General features: G+C 37.9%; 1 protein-coding gene across 1 annotated transcript in view; it reads right to left on the minus strand.

Moving 5' to 3' along the window:
- The window catches only part of GYS2 (glycogen synthase 2), a 47,330-nt gene that overhangs the window by 14,830 nt on the left and 16,819 nt on the right, over window positions 1-15,681 (minus strand). Inside the window, exons 5-11 of the mRNA XM_045811848.2 lie at window positions 10,372-10,516; window positions 7,896-8,013; window positions 7,592-7,712; window positions 4,915-5,021; window positions 3,996-4,055; window positions 2,803-2,881; window positions 1,909-2,022 (exon numbers count right to left, since the gene is read on the minus strand). Of these exons, the coding sequence (XP_045667804.1) occupies window positions 1,909-2,022; window positions 2,803-2,881; window positions 3,996-4,055; window positions 4,915-5,021; window positions 7,592-7,712; window positions 7,896-8,013; window positions 10,372-10,516 (744 nt within the window). The remainder of the gene's footprint in view (window positions 1-1,908; window positions 2,023-2,802; window positions 2,882-3,995; window positions 4,056-4,914; window positions 5,022-7,591; window positions 7,713-7,895; window positions 8,014-10,371; window positions 10,517-15,681) is intronic.

Consider the following 15,681-nt stretch of genomic DNA (forward strand, 5'->3'; position numbering starts at 1 on the left):
TATCAACAGCTTGTATCATTTAATTCCGTACTATGAGCGGTTGCTATCTACTATCATGGAAATTTCTCCTACCTTGATTTCTGAGATATTTTTCTCTTCTAATTCTTGCTCATTTCTTTCACTGACTTTTCCTCTTCTAATCTCCTCTTAAATCTTGAGGTTTTCTTGGGTCAACACTTTTTCTCAGCTCATTCAGCCTGGTCTTCCAGCATGGCAGGGTCGTCATTCCTTGGTATCCCCTGCTGCCCCTCCACTGATGGCTCCCTTCATGATAGCCCTATATTTTCTAAGTACCCATGAAACATCTCAACTTGAATAGCTCACATGTAACTCAAACTCGTTCTACCACGACCTGAACTCGATTCTTGATGCAATCCTCAAGCCAACTCTGATAAAGCCTTTCCTTAGGTTTTAGAAAGTATTGACTAAATACTGAAGCCAGAGGCTATCATCCTTGCCTTCTCCCTCTTTTTCCCTCCCAATGACCATTGGCTATGAAGTATGATCTTTTCTATATGCAACCACCTCTTCCACTATTCCGTCCTCTTCAGCACTTCCGGCATGGCCTTTGTAAGGGCTCCTTATCATCTCTCTCCTATCCTGTGGCAGGAGGTCCATAACTTGTCTCCTTCCACCACATCCACTCACGCGTATATCAAAGGCTGAATGCAAGAGGAGGAATGAATTTACAAATAGACTATTTTTTTTTCAAGAGATTTTGCAGAGAAGAATAGAAAAGACCAAAACATCTAAAAACATCAAGAGAAGACCAGGTTAAGGCAAAGTTTCTTTGCTTTGTAATGTGAGAAAATTTAAGAAATATTTGTAGACAGCAAGGGAAGGAGCTAGTAAACCTGCAATACAAGGGAGGTTTAACAGGATAAGTTTCCCAAGAATGGCGGAGGGAATGAGGTCCAAGAGCAATGCTCAGAACCCCAAGGAAAAAAAAGTAAGAATAGGTCAAAATCTATATTATAAAGGAGTTTATACATTGAATTCTCAGGTCATCTGCTAAAGGTGAAAGAAAGAAAAAAAGTGGACCCTTTGAAAAGATTGGTAAAAGCTTGTGACCACCTGATCTTGAATACTGTTGAATGGGGTTGAGTAGAGATAAGGAACTGTCTGTTTACATGTTCACCATGGTGTCCCACACCTACCACTGTGCCTGAACATAGTACTCCCCTCAGGACCCATTAGAGAGGCTACGCTCCACCGTGGCAGAAACCTGGTCTTATTCACACAACTCACACCGTGCTTAATCATTTAGAAACTCAAGCGTCAAAAGAATGAATTGGTCTTAGGAAATTCTATAAAAATATCATTAGCCAAATTCTCTGAAACTGGAAGCTTCTCGTATTATCCTCTTAAAGTTGAACTTTATCAGGAAGAATCAAAGACAATTCATTTTCATCTCAGAGATTCACTAATTAAAGCAATTCTTAGAATATGTTTGTATCATTAAAAATTAGGCAATGTCCCTATTCTTACTGATAATATTGTACGATGTTAAGAATGATACTCAAATAGGGGCGCCTGGGTGGCTCAGTTGTTAAGCGTTTGCCTTCGGCTCAGGGCGTGATCCCAGAGTCCTGGGATCCAGCCCAACATCAGGCTCCTCCGCTGGGAGCCTGCTTCTTCCTCTCCCATTCCCCCTGCCTGTGTTCCCTCTTTCACTGGCTGTCTCTCTCTCTGTCAAATAAATAAAATCTTTAAAAAAAAAAAAAAAGAATGATACTTAGTCATTATATTTTAATTACGCAAGACAGGAAACAGAATTAATTTTTTTTAGAAATATCATTTGAAATAGTTCTGAAAGATGTCAAAACAAATATGGGAGGCTTCTAATAAACTCCAAAAAAGTATATTCTATGTCACGTTGAAGTGCCTTACGTAAACAATTAGTTCTACCTTGACTCTGTCCGTGCGGCTGTTGAAAAGTCCGATCCGTCTAATGGTGCTGAGGATGGGATCAGTGGAGTCATCAATCATGTTGTGAGTGGTCACAGGAGGCAGAGACTGTCGCTGAAGTCATAGAGGAAAGAAAATGTCAATTGCGGAAAGAATTAATAAGCGTGACTAATTTCAACAATAGGTCATTGGCAACATGTCATCCAACCTCTATGCCTTCCGTCTTCTGAGATGACACTAATGATGATGACTAACTTTGTGTGGGTTTCAAGGGAGGATAATGGCTTGAAGAACTTCCTTCGGGTATTATGAACATGTGATACTTGTGTTTCTCACCTGCAACCACTACGTGAAAGGCCTAGACTTCTCGACCGCTCTTGGGACTTATTTGGAATGAAGGTGTCCTAAAATTGAGACTCACAATGAGCTCCTCTTCTGGATCCATCTTGCAGGGCTGTCCCCTGATGGTGCCTGACGCCTCACAGTTGTGACAAGATGTCGGTGCATGCCTGTCTTCCATTTTTGCAATAAGTCCACTCAACTGAGAAACATTCACTGTTTCTCGATTATGACTCAAAATGCTATGCTTTTCAAAAATTTTAGGGACGATTTTGTTGTCTTTGGAATATACACAATTTCTCAAATGGACATATTGTTTCCAAAGAAATTTTTTAAGTGGATACAAGATAAGTTCCATCAAAATTTTTTAAAGAGCCCTGAAAAGCACTCAAAAAGAAAATAAGCAAGTTGTCACTTAGGTAGTTGCTTAAGAAAGTCTTTTCTAGCTCTCAGGTTTATACATTTCCCAAACTAGCCCATTCCAATAAATTAAAATATTGATCTAAATTGATTTTAACAATCTTGGGAAGTGTTGGGCACTCTTTTCTTTATTACCTGAGTTGAAAAGATGGCTCTTTTCATAATTGTTATATCATCTCGATCCAAAATTTTGTCCATGTCAGGAATTTCTCCTCTGTGGGGAAAACAATGTTAATAATAAAAATAAATATAACTGGCACTAATTCAATGCCTCCCTTGTGTCAGACAGTGTTCTAAGCACTTTAAAAATAAATATAAAGCAAACATGGTTTCCTGATGATGCTCATAGACAAATTCCTAAAGCATGAAGAAGTTTGATAAAAGAACAATTTTGATAGCATAAAAGAAAGTTGAATTCACTTTTAAAGCATTAATGTTGACCATCAGGAGGACACTTTCATTATATTTTTCCTAGTCTTGGGTACTATGTTCACAAGTGGCCATAACTGTCCATCTATAATTTGGTATTTTTACTGGTAAAAGGAAATGATGTATGCTTGCCACCATCAGCCAGGAGGCAACACAGCTTTCGCTTCATATTCTAACAAAATCCATATATTTTATATATCTATTATTATTTTTATAATACATTTTGATTTGATTTATTTAGATTTTATTTTATACATTTATATATTTCATTTATTTTATTATATTTGTAAATGTTTATTATTCATTAAGTAAATATAGGTTACTTAACATTACTTAATGTTAATAAATATTTTAATTTAATATATAAGCAAATATATGTATTTAATATATAAAGTCAATATATATTTTGACTTAAAAATCTCACGAAATCTCCCTCAGTTTCACTTTGACATTTTAACTCTTAATGACAGTCCCATTGAATTAGAACCTATTTGCTTACGTGAATATGTTCTCATTTGTACAACCTGTTTAAGAATTTTTAAGAATTTAAGAATTTAAGAATTTGTACAACCTGTTTAAGAATTTTTAAAAAATTTTTTCCAAGTATTATAATTATCTTTGATGTCTAGAATAGCAATTGGCTTCTTCTTCATACTTAAAAATTCAGTGAATATTTAATAAATGTGTAGAGAAGTTGATTAATAATGTCCCTAAACAGGATTCATTCATTCATCAGATGAAGGATAAAACAAAACCTGTCCCCATGATATAATACATATTCAAAGATTACTAATTCCTTTATCTTTGAAACAAAAGAAATTCATGATAGTGTATAAGTTGTTAAATTTGAATAGCAAAGCCCTAAAATATTTGAAGTGTTAAGTGCTCCCAGCTCCTACCTTAACAATGCATCATAGAGTTTCTTCCCAAATTTTTCCTTCACAGAATGTGCTATGTCCCTGTATGAATTGAAAGATTTATAATTTAAACAGTGTCACAATTTAAAATCTTTGTTTGCCATGGCCATGCTGATGTTTTGTCAATGTATCCTTCGCAATTACAGATCTCTTTTGTGGAACCTCTTCTGTTTTTCCTAGTTGCCAATTTAGTTCAAGCCTTCCAGAGCTGAGGCAGCAGAACACCCCTAGCGGCCCACAGAACTTAACATTTTTTTGCTTGATGATTTTCAGGCAAGGGTGGAGGGCAGGGTGGAGCAGTGGATGGAAGCATAGATATAACAAGATGGCGAATTCATTGGTGATTGTTGAAGCTGGGCTATGGGCATGGAGGGGGTCATTATACTAACCTCTTTACTTTGGCATTCATTTTTAAATTTTCACAATAAAATTAAAAATAAATTCAACCCATTTTTAAAGATTTCCATGGAGGTTTTATCCTTCCATGGTGACTCATTCCAAAGTTTTTATAGTAACACAGTTTGATAGGCACTACGTAATCTGACATAGTAGCCTATGAGAAGAGAACCTGGTAGCATTTATGCTATAATAATGTTTTTTTAAAAGATTTTTTATTTATTCATTTGAGAGAGAGAAAGCGAGCAGGCACAGAGGGGAGGGCAGAGAGAGAAGGAGAAGCAGACTGCCTGCTGAGCAGGGGACCCAACGTGGAGGACTGATCCCAGAACCCCAGGATCATGACCTGAGCCGAAGGCAGAAGCTTAACTGACTGAGCCACCCAGGTGCCCCTTGTGCTATAATAATCTTAAAGAAAAAACAGTTTAAGGAGATATATCAGAATTGTGCATGTTAAAAAAATCTCTTGACACTTATTGAGAACATTCACAAGACACGAGATTACCATAGCTGTTTCCGCACTGCCTGGCCTTTCAGCGTTTCCACATTGAAATTATTTGTCTTGGCAGGCATGATGAAAAACACCACCACTGTGACGTCACTTTTATGCACCTTATGAAAGATTAGGAAACACAACAAGTCAGCTACGAAAGGTAAAAGAAAACATCAACAGATGAACCTTAAATTTAAAAAATCGTGTTTTAAATTATCTTCAGATAAAAGGAATACTTATTTATGATTCACAGAGAAATTAAACCCACCTTCCTGCAGCTTAACTCAGAAAAATTTAAATCTTGCTTTCAGTTGAGATCTGTTGATTAACAATTTGAAAATTCATACATAAAATATTTTCCTTAAGCAGCTAAAATATATGGCAATTGCTAGTGATATTACAGTGCTTTTCTGGGGTTAAAAAAAGTCACATGATGGTGAGCTAATGTTGCAAGGCCACAATTAGCTCTTTAAAACTTCACATTGGAAAATCAATGGGGATTTAGTTTTGTTTTACTCTATTTTCTTCTAGTTTCTTCACATTGATTTGCATAAATAGATGAATTACACTTTTCTGTTAAATCTCTTGTTAGAATGCTGCATTTTGTTTTTTTAGTCCTAAAGTGTAGGATCAAGCGCGTGCTCTGGTGCGGCAGGCACTGTGCCGGATGCTTTCAATGCTTAATTTAATCCAAGCCCCATAACACCTGTGCACAACAGATATCCCTCTCTTCATTTTACTAACTGAAAGGGTGGCATGGGTGTTTCAATTGTCTGAGCTCCTATAACAGATTATTGGCAAAGCTAAGATTCAAACTTGTGTTTTTTGATCCTATACTCTGTTTTCTTTTCCTCTTCCCTAGAACGTTCAGAAGGAAATGATATATCCAAACCACTGTGAGAATGAAAGCATAAACTCACTTAAAACCGTGACCATATGAACTTTCACATATTCTGGAAATGACTATCTCCTAAGTGTGGGCACCATATACTTTGTGGCCCCCTCAAAGGTCTGACAGTCTATTAAAATAATCTATGGTAGTCAGAGAATAGGAAACTCACTCCAGGAGTAGTCAATGTGCTATGAAAGAATAAATATGCTATATGAAAAAAAATTTTTTTTTTAAATTTCCAAGTATTATAATTATCTTTGATGTCTAGAATAGCAATTGGCTTCTTCTTCATACTTAAAAATTCAGTGAATATTTAATAAATGTGTAGAGAAGTTGATTAATAATGTCCCTAAACAGGATATACGTTTGATATAACTCTGAGTCCATCTATAAAGTTTGTTGAATAGAGACATACCAGGAAATATGGAATAAGATTATTCCAGCCTATTCTAGAATAATCTATGTGGTCTTCAGTCCTATTTTATAGAGTTGGGTTTTTATTGATGTATTATTGCCTTATTAAGTGGTATCAGTAAATCTTTTAGTATACGTGGTGCGATGCCTGCTCTAAGGCAAAAATAAATCTATGTCCAAGGAAAAAAAATTAACTGGAGAACAGTACAAGCTCAGGAAAGTTTAGGTCGTCTTGGTATCTCAGGAAGATTGACATTCTACACTGGTCTCCTAGGCTTACTGTTATTTATCCTATATTTTTACATGATAGGATTAGAGTATAAGCCAATAACTTTAATCACTAGCTATTACGTGGTACCATTTTGTATAGCGGCTTCTATTGGCACAGGTTTTATCGCTGGCTTAATTGGGAACCTATAGTAAGTCCCACCCTCCTGAGCAAGAACTGATTCCACATGGAAGCAGGAACCTCCTTTCCCCTCCTTCTTTCCATGCGGTGGGACATCTCCTGGTTTCATAGTTCAAGACTCTTAATCTCAGGGAGGAGGCACGGCTGGTGAGTAGGGAGAGGAATAGCTTTCATGTGCGTCTTCCCCGTCGTAGAGAGAGCAACTGCTTGGCTGCCAGCTGTATGGTACAGGTTCCTCTGAAGGCCTTCTTTGGTTGGAGGAGCACAGCCATGTGATGAGCTAGCTAGGTCTAATAGAAGGTTCAGTATCAGGAAGCCTATGGGTGCCATATACCAAGCCACATCTTCTATTACAGTCTTTAACGGTTTCATTATTTTTGTTTCATTTTTTAGATTTTATTTATTTATTGGAGAGAGAGAGAGAGAGAGGGAAGGAGAGAGCGTGGTGAGGTGACGTGAGGTAAAGGGCAGAGGGAGAAGCAGACTCCCTGCTGAGCAGGGAGCCTGATGTGGAGCTCCATGCAGGGCTCTGTCCCAGGAGTCCAGGATCATAACCTGAGCCAAAGGCAGAACCTTAACCGACTGAGCCACCCAGGTGTCCTTCAGTTTTTATGGGTTTTAAAAATGGCGAATCTTGTTCTCCATTTGCTTGATTTCCTCATATTTATCTCTCAATTGATCAACTCTTGGGACAGGGAAAGGAATGTTGTGATGTCATCTTAAAACAGAACACCACAGGTTTGTGGCTCTCTTAAAAAAATACCAGGTAACATAGATAGATACACAAGTGAACAAAGTGGTGATCCCAATATGTAAATTGAAAGGCTGGAGCCATTTTTAGAATAAGGTTGTCATTTTAAGTTTTCACAATCATCTATCTGTTGGAAACTTCTAAGAAGCCAGAAAGTTCTTTACTTCCCACAGAAGGAAGTCCTCCTATAAAAGTATTGCATGGTGTTCTACAGCGTTCTTACCCTCAGCAGAAAATTTAGCCTGGATAAGGCTTCTAGGAAGATGTCCGCTCCTTTGTTCGAAAACTCATATCTCCCAGCAATGAAAAGGAACAAAGTCTTTTCAAGATCAAAGTCCAGATGACTAAAACAAAACAAAACAGTTTCAAATGAAATAAGGCAACAGCAACAAAATGTACAAATGAATTCTGTTAAAGTTCAAAGGGGGCTGGGAAAGATAAACATTTACTATAACAATTTTGTTTTCTCTATGCCATAGGTCCCTAAAACACATGTCTTTTTTTTTTTTTAATAAAGAAAAGCATACCCATAGAAATGACCTCGAACAAAATCTTGGATCCTGGCCTTGTACATGGCATGTAGATTTTGAAACTCATGCACCGCTGAAAATTTCTTAACGTTCAAGCCATTTGGAGTAACTACATCTGGAAAATCAAAAACAAAATCATTACAAAAATCTCCTTTTGAGAGAGGGTACCATTGTAGAAAAATAGTGTGTTTAAATATATAAAATTAGATGACCTTTAACATTTCTGGTTTCTATCATAGAACCGAAAATTCATAAGACATCACAATAAATTCTTGAAATAGGAAATTCAGGGTGTGTGCCCAAAATAACATTAACTAGTACAATGAAACATCTAGTTAGAAGCACTAAGAATGATTATTATAGCTTTCATTATTGATGGCTTACTATTGCTCTGAATGCTCTAAAAGCTTTGCAGTGTAATTCATTTAATCCTCGCAAGAAGCAGTGGAATAGGTGTTCTTATCTGCATTTTCAGAGGCGGAAACTGAGGCCCAGAGTTGTTAAGGAAACTGTCCGAGAACACAAGTGTCAGTAAGAGTAGAAGCAATGCAGTTGGCCTCCACATGTTCTGTCTCTATCCATGTTGTGCACGAAACTACCTCCTAGCATCTTATTTGGCCAAGCATGTGGGAAATGTTCTGTCTATTTGGAAAACTGGAAAGGCAGTCCTTTATTTCTAATTCCCAGAAGATTTTACCCAAGCAGGAAGACATTTTTGGTTTTCCAGAAAAATTAGTCTGTGACAAGAAAGATCGAGACTCCTCAGGGTATAAGATGGAAACTACCTAGTAACTTGAATACATGGGTTGCTGCGAAAACAAATGAAATTTTAAAAAAGAAGCTATGTCAAAAAAATTTAACACATGGCAATGGACATTTTTGCAATGGAGATTTGAGCTAAAATTATAAGGATGCCATCATTTTGAAGGATATTTTACAGTTAACAAGCTACCTTTTGAAATGGTTCCACAAAATCCACCCAGACTTCATGGTCAAGTTCTCATAATTTTAATCACCTAGCACCTTGAAATACCTCCTCCAGACATTCAGCTAGTATCCAGAAGGAAGACAACTAGAGACAAGATCACAGGGATTAAAGAAAGAGGATATATTCATTAAGACTATTTGGTAGCAAATAACAGACCCAGTGCTAACACGGGTAAGTAGGTACTTACACTGACTTACCTATACTAATGAAGAGTTTATTCAAGGGATGCTAGAGTGTCTCATGGCAAAGGTTTCGCTGGGCTTCAGGAATTAGTTTAAACGGTTAGTTTAAATCACTATGGAGAATCTAGAGTTCTCTCAATCTGTACCTGTTTTTCATTGTACTTCATTGTAGTTTAGCCTTCTTTTTAAAAAAAATTTTTAGGGGCACCCGGGTGGCTCAGTCTTTGGGTGTCTACCTTCGGCTCAGGTCATGATCCCAGCATTCTGGGATAGAGCCCCGCATGAGGCTCCCCACTCAGTGGGAAGCCTGCTTCACCCTCTCCCATCCCCCTTCTTATGTTCCCTCTCTCGCTGCCTCTCTCTCTGTCAAATAAATAAATAAAACCTTAAAAAAATTTTTTTTTTAAATTTGAGAGAGAGAGTGTGTGTGTGTGAGAGAGAGAGAGTTGGGGAGGGACACAGGGAGAGAGAGAATTTCAAGCAGACTCCCCGCTAAGCAGGGAACCCCACTGGGAGATCTTAAACCTGAGATCATGACCTGAGGTGAAATCAAGAGTAGGCAACTTAAGGACTGAGCCACCCAGACGCCCCTAGTTTAGCCTTCTTTGCATCCCATGCAACATGAAAGAAAAATGGACACTGCCAACAGCTGCAAAGCCGACACACCTATCAGTCAAGAGTGCATCCATACAGACTCATCTGTTTAGACACTCTCCTGTGTAGGGAGCATTCTGATTGGCTGGTTTATGCGGGCTATCTGCCTCTGGACCAATCAGCTGTAGCCAGGTGATACGGTCATGTTTTATGAACGTGCCTCTTGGCATTGCAACCTCTGGATGGGTCTGGGGATAGTCCCCAGGAAAGTTTTCAAGGTCTTGGGAGGGGTAAAACAATATATTTCTACTAACCAGGACCAAAGAGGTAATATCACAAGATGTAGGACTAGGATAGTTTCACACAAATTCCTGGTATTTTCTGAACTTTTGTTTCCTTAAAATAGGAAAGTTAACTTGCTTACACACACCCGGTCACTGTGACAACCCCAGGGCGTAGGCCCATTTCTAGCCTAGCTCGTTTATTCAACAAGCACAGGTTGAACGCTACTGTGTTCTGGGTATAGCTTAGGGTTGGTGTTACCACAGAACTACTGACATTGAGAATTAAAATATATGTAAAGATTTGCGTGGTAATAGTGAATGGAATTTTTCCTCTATTATTTTATGCTTTTTTGTTTCAAACAAAAGTTTTAGACTCTAACGTCATTTAGGACTGGAAGGTAGGTGACAAACTCAGAGATAATTACCAGGCTTCCTCTTCAGCATATGCTCGGCTTCTATTGCTGTTATTTCGGATACTGTGGTGAACACATGAGCACAGTGGACAGAGGCCCGCTCCATGCAGTACCGGTGGTAAATCTGCCTTTCCCCAGCCTCTTTGTCTATGTTAAACTGTGAAAGAAAGAAAGAAAGAAAGAAAGAAAGAAAGAAAGAAAGAAAGAAAGAAAGAAAGAAAGAAAGAAAGAAAGAGGGAAGGAAAGAAGGAAAGAAAGAAAGAAAGAAAGAAAGAAAGAAAGAAAGAAAGAAAGAAAGAAAAAGAAAGAAAGAAAGAAAGAAAGAAAAGGAAAGAACGAGAAAAAGAACAAGAAAAAGAAAAAAGACATATACATTTGACATACATTTGCTCATACAATTGACCTTTGATCAACATGGGGGCTACGGGCACCGACCCTCTGTGTCAGAAATCTGCATTTAACTTGTGACACCCCCAACACTTAACTACTAATAGCCAACTGTTGACCAGAAGCCTTACCAATGACAAAAACAGTTAGATTAACACACATATTGTACGTGCATTATATACTGTATTTTTACAATAAAGTAAGCTAGAGAAAAGAAAATGCTAGTAAGAAAATCATGAAGAGAAAACACATTTACAGGACTATACTGTATTTATCGAAAAAATCCGGGTATAAATGGACCCACGAAGTTCAAACCCATGTTGTTCAAGGATCAACTGTACTGATCCTTCTACACAAGCAAAACAAAATCACATATTATTCATATCGTTTTTCCTCAATGCTGTGTAAAGTCTTACAATCACAAAAAGTGATGATAGCTTTTTACTAAACCTATTACTAAAATGCACAGCTACTCATGCTTTAAAAAGTATTGTTCACTTCATTTCTGCTTCTAAACTGCTATTTGATCCCTTAAGTAAATATTTCTACTTTGCTATAATTACTTAGAATTCTTAATTTTGGGGTATTTTAATTATATTTACCTCCCTTACATCTTATAAATATTGAGCTATTTCCTTTCTCCATTAACAAAGAAACAAAGCTGACATTACGCTCAATACCAAAAATAAGGATAATTATTATCACCCTTAATTCGCTGAAAAGATATCCAACAAAGAGAAGAGACAAATGCTTTTCCAGGGCTGTATAACTCTCACAACTGTATAATTTCAAGGGGGTATACAGTTACTTTCATTGGACAGTGTGTTAGATTACGCAATCACCCATTATTCTGGGTATCTTAACTTAAACACAAAATTTTAAAAACCAACATGCCAAGCACCAAACAATTAAACAGTTGTGGGCTTTTGCCATTTTGCTTAGTTGCTGAACGTTGTCTCACACAGCTGCAGATGAAGCTAGCAGTGTTTAAGAGAGAAAAGTATGTAAAGTTTCTGGCATTACATTAGCAGGGTGCTCTCCATAATAAAGATTATTAGAAGCTCAACACTATGCATTGGGTTCTCTTCTAAGCACAGATCATATTTAATCCTCATAAACCACTGAGGCTTGTATTTTGTCTTCAATTCATGGAGGGGAAAATTGAAGCTTGTAGAGGTTAGCACATCTGCCCAAGATCACATTCTTATTGTCTTAGCAGAGCCCTGAACTGATCCCAAATTATTCTGACGCCAAGCTTGTGCACTCTCCTGCTTTTATATCCTTTAGACTCCAGCTTGACCAACAAGTCAGTCCCAGTAATTACTGTGCTATATAGAAGAAAGCACTGAAAAAGACTCATGGATGATTCTAAAGATTACAACAAAGAAAGTCCTAGAGCATTCTTTCTTGACTGTAAGATTTGTAGTATTTCTCTGAAAATGTTTGAAGCAGAACTCGATATGACATCCTTGGATCAGCTGAAGTTTTCCTCAAAGCTCTATTTGGCTGGTCTCATTTATTCAAGCAAATCTCTCATTCAACCAACATTTGTTGAATGATTTGTTGTTTCTATGGCCTTCAAAGAGCTTATAAATTAGTGAGAAAAGAGGTTAAAGTTAGGCAGAAATGAGTAAGTGCCTGAGGAAGGTGTAGGATCAGAGTGGGACTGATGCACTCTGGCTGAGAATAGGGAAACGTATCTCATACTATGCAAGTGTTCGTATGGTCAGTATCACCTCCAAAGCATAAGATTTTCAAGGGCAAGGACCATGACTTATTAATCTTTGTACTTTCAAACTCATTGGATGAATAAAATGGCATTTGGACTGGGACATGAAAGTTTAATTTGGGGAAAGATTATGTGGATTGAAAAATGGGCTGCCCTAAAGAACACGTATATTAAGTCACAAAGCATCTGATTTCCTGTTGTGACTGTAGCATTGGAATAAGATAATAAGATGATAGACAAGGCTAGGAAGTTAGCCGTTGTCCTGTATACAATGGAAAGCACTGAAAGGGTTTGTTTGAGCATATGGTAAAGACAACCTATGGTTAGGAAAGGTAACTCTGGAAAAAATATGAAATGTTTCCTATGTTACTGAACTTTTATGAAGATTAAATGAGATAACACATTTAGGAAAGTACCTGGCACAGTAACTTTAGTTATCATTACTACTATTGTTGTTGTTGTTTTTGCAGAGTAATAAAATTTCATATATGGGACAGCATTTAACATCTGGACATTTAGAGATAAGAAAAAGGGATTTCTAAAAGGGGAAAATTAAGTGTGCAGATATTTAAGGGGAGGACAGCAGAGGCCTGGAGAACCTGTGAAAGGTCTCCATGAAGACAGGCTTGTGCCTCTTCCTGGTCCCGTGGGGCCCCTTACCTCCCAGGCCTACCGAATGCATGGCCACATCTGTGGTTTACAGCAACCCTAGGTGTTTATACAGGTTTTCCACTTTCCCACATGTATATGATAGTCTGTTAAAATCTCTGTCTGGGGGTTCCTGGGTGGCTCATCGGTTAACCATCTGCCTTCGGCTCAGGTCACGATCCCAGGGTCCTGGGATTGAGCCCCATCCAGCACCCTGCTCAGTGGGGAGTCTGCTTCCTCTTCTCCCTCTGCCCCTTCCCCCCCTGTTTGTGCACATGCTCTCTCTCTCTCAAATGAATAAATAAAATCTTTAAAAAAAAACTATAAAATTTCTGTCCAGTAATTCCAACATCTAGGACATATTTGGCCCTGGTTATTTTGACAATGGATCTTACTTTCTTATATTTTCATGTGTCTCATTACTTTTTGTTGAATTCAGCACAATGTGTATAAAAGAACAACAAAATGAGGCAAAGTATATATTAGTCAGTAAAGCACAATCCAGTGACAGGGAGGATTGCCCTATGACTGAAGGCGATGAGCTCAGGCGAAGTATATATTAGTCAGTAAAGCACAATCCAGTGACAGGGAGGATTGCCCTATGACTGAAGGTGATGAGCTCAAAACTTGGTCAGACAAAAGAGTTAAAATCCATCAAGTGATTGTCTATGTTTTTTTCTACAGTTTTTTATACTGCTGTTCTTACATTTGCATCCAGGAAATCCTGAGGCTATCAAGGAAAGAGAGGCCAAAGCATAGGAAAATCAATGACCTTTTTGTTTTTTTTTTAAGCAGTATTTATGTAGCCGTCATAGTTGAGGGGAAAATCAATCAATGGCTGGACCCATAGAATGAATTTGGAAATATCTTCTGGGAAGGGTGCCTGGGTGGCTCAGTCTGTCAAGGGTCCAACTCGGTTTCAGCTCAGGTCAGGATCTCAGGGTTGTGGGATCGAGCCCTATGTGGAGTCCCAAGTGGAGCCCTGGTCTGAGACCCTCATTGGGCTCCTTGCTCATCAGGGACTCGGCTTCCCCTCTGCCCCTCCCCCTGCTCGCACTCTCGCACACTCTCTCTCTCTCTCAAATAAATAAATAAATAAATAAAATCTTTAAAAAAATATCTTCTTGGAGAGTCTCAGAAGATTTCATACACTGGTTGAAAGTGGTTGAAATGCTATTTTAGTTAACAAATTTAACTAAAAACTTAAACCAACATCAAAGTCCTGTGAATTGACTATTAACAAAACATGTTTTCAGTTGACAATTAGTATCTGAGTAAAATAGTTCTGCTCTTTCTGTTTTTATAAAAGTTGGGTACTTTTATTCTTGTTCCTGTTCTTCCCCCATGTTTATTTGCCCGAGCCAGAGCCTTACCCCACAGTAGCCAGAGTGTTACCCCCACAATACCCCTCCATTAGCAACTGATTCCGGGTCTTGCATCAAAGACTAAATTATGACTCATTTCTAATGTTGAACTTTTAAAAACTTTTCATGCATATAACTTGTTATTACATAACATCCAGATTCTAAACCTGCTGTGAGCATGGGGTGGGGAGGGGATCTGCTGTAGAAAATTATTATGGGGGCCTTTTCTGTGAAAAATGATGATGAGTTTCACTCAAAATCTAGTTCTTAACTATTCGTGATCTACTAGTCACTCTGCTGGGCGGGATATTTTACTAGAAAGACGGGCTGGGGCTGACGAAGCTCACATATTTTAACCAGTGAAGAGCTTTTTAAGCTGGGGAGATACATTTTGAAGAGAAACTGATATAAATACTGACCTTTTATCCAAAGGATAAGATTGTAATATGTAACTATACACTATAATCCTTTGCTACTTAAAAACAACGAATAATATCTGATGAATTTTATTTGTTGTTTTTATTCATTGTTACTATATAATGGTCTTAGGTATTCTGAAGTAAAATATTTGATGTGCCTCCCCAGTATTTTCTCTTTCACAAAAATCAAAGTCTTCTCTTTTCTGGGAAACAAGGTTGCTGAGCCTATCACAGATCACTTGTTTGCCCTTAGTAGTATACCATTATCATATACCGTTAGAAAATTTCTTTGATCTATTTTCTGAATTCCTCGGTAACTTTATTTATTTATTTTTAAATTATTTGCCTAGGTTTTTTTTTTTTAAGATTTATTTATTTATTCGACAGAGATAGAGACAGCCAGCGAGAGAGGGAACACAAGCAGGGGGAGTGGGAGAGGAAGAAGCAGGCTTATAGCGAAAGAGCCTGATGTGGGGCTCGATCCCAGAACGCCAGGATCACGCCCTGAGCGAAGGCAGACGCCCAACCACTGTACCACCCAGGCGCCCCCCTCGGTAACTTTATTTTAAAGGTACATCTTATGTTTACAATTTGACCTTGAGGGTAGGCTGAGCGTTTTAGAGGAAAGCTCTCTTTAGGACCACACACTGCTTTGCAAACGTTTAAGTTTGTCAGATATAACTTTCCTGCACTCAAAGGGTCTTCAGGATAGTAGGACAGCTTTCCACTATCATTATCTAAGTGTGCATGTATTACACACACACACACACACACA

The sequence above is a fragment of the Ursus americanus genome, chromosome 25 (genome assembly GCF_024610735.1).
Source record: "Ursus americanus isolate L20-20 chromosome 25, mUrsAme1.1.p, whole genome shotgun sequence".
NCBI classification, from domain to species: Eukaryota; Metazoa; Chordata; class Mammalia; order Carnivora; family Ursidae; genus Ursus; species Ursus americanus.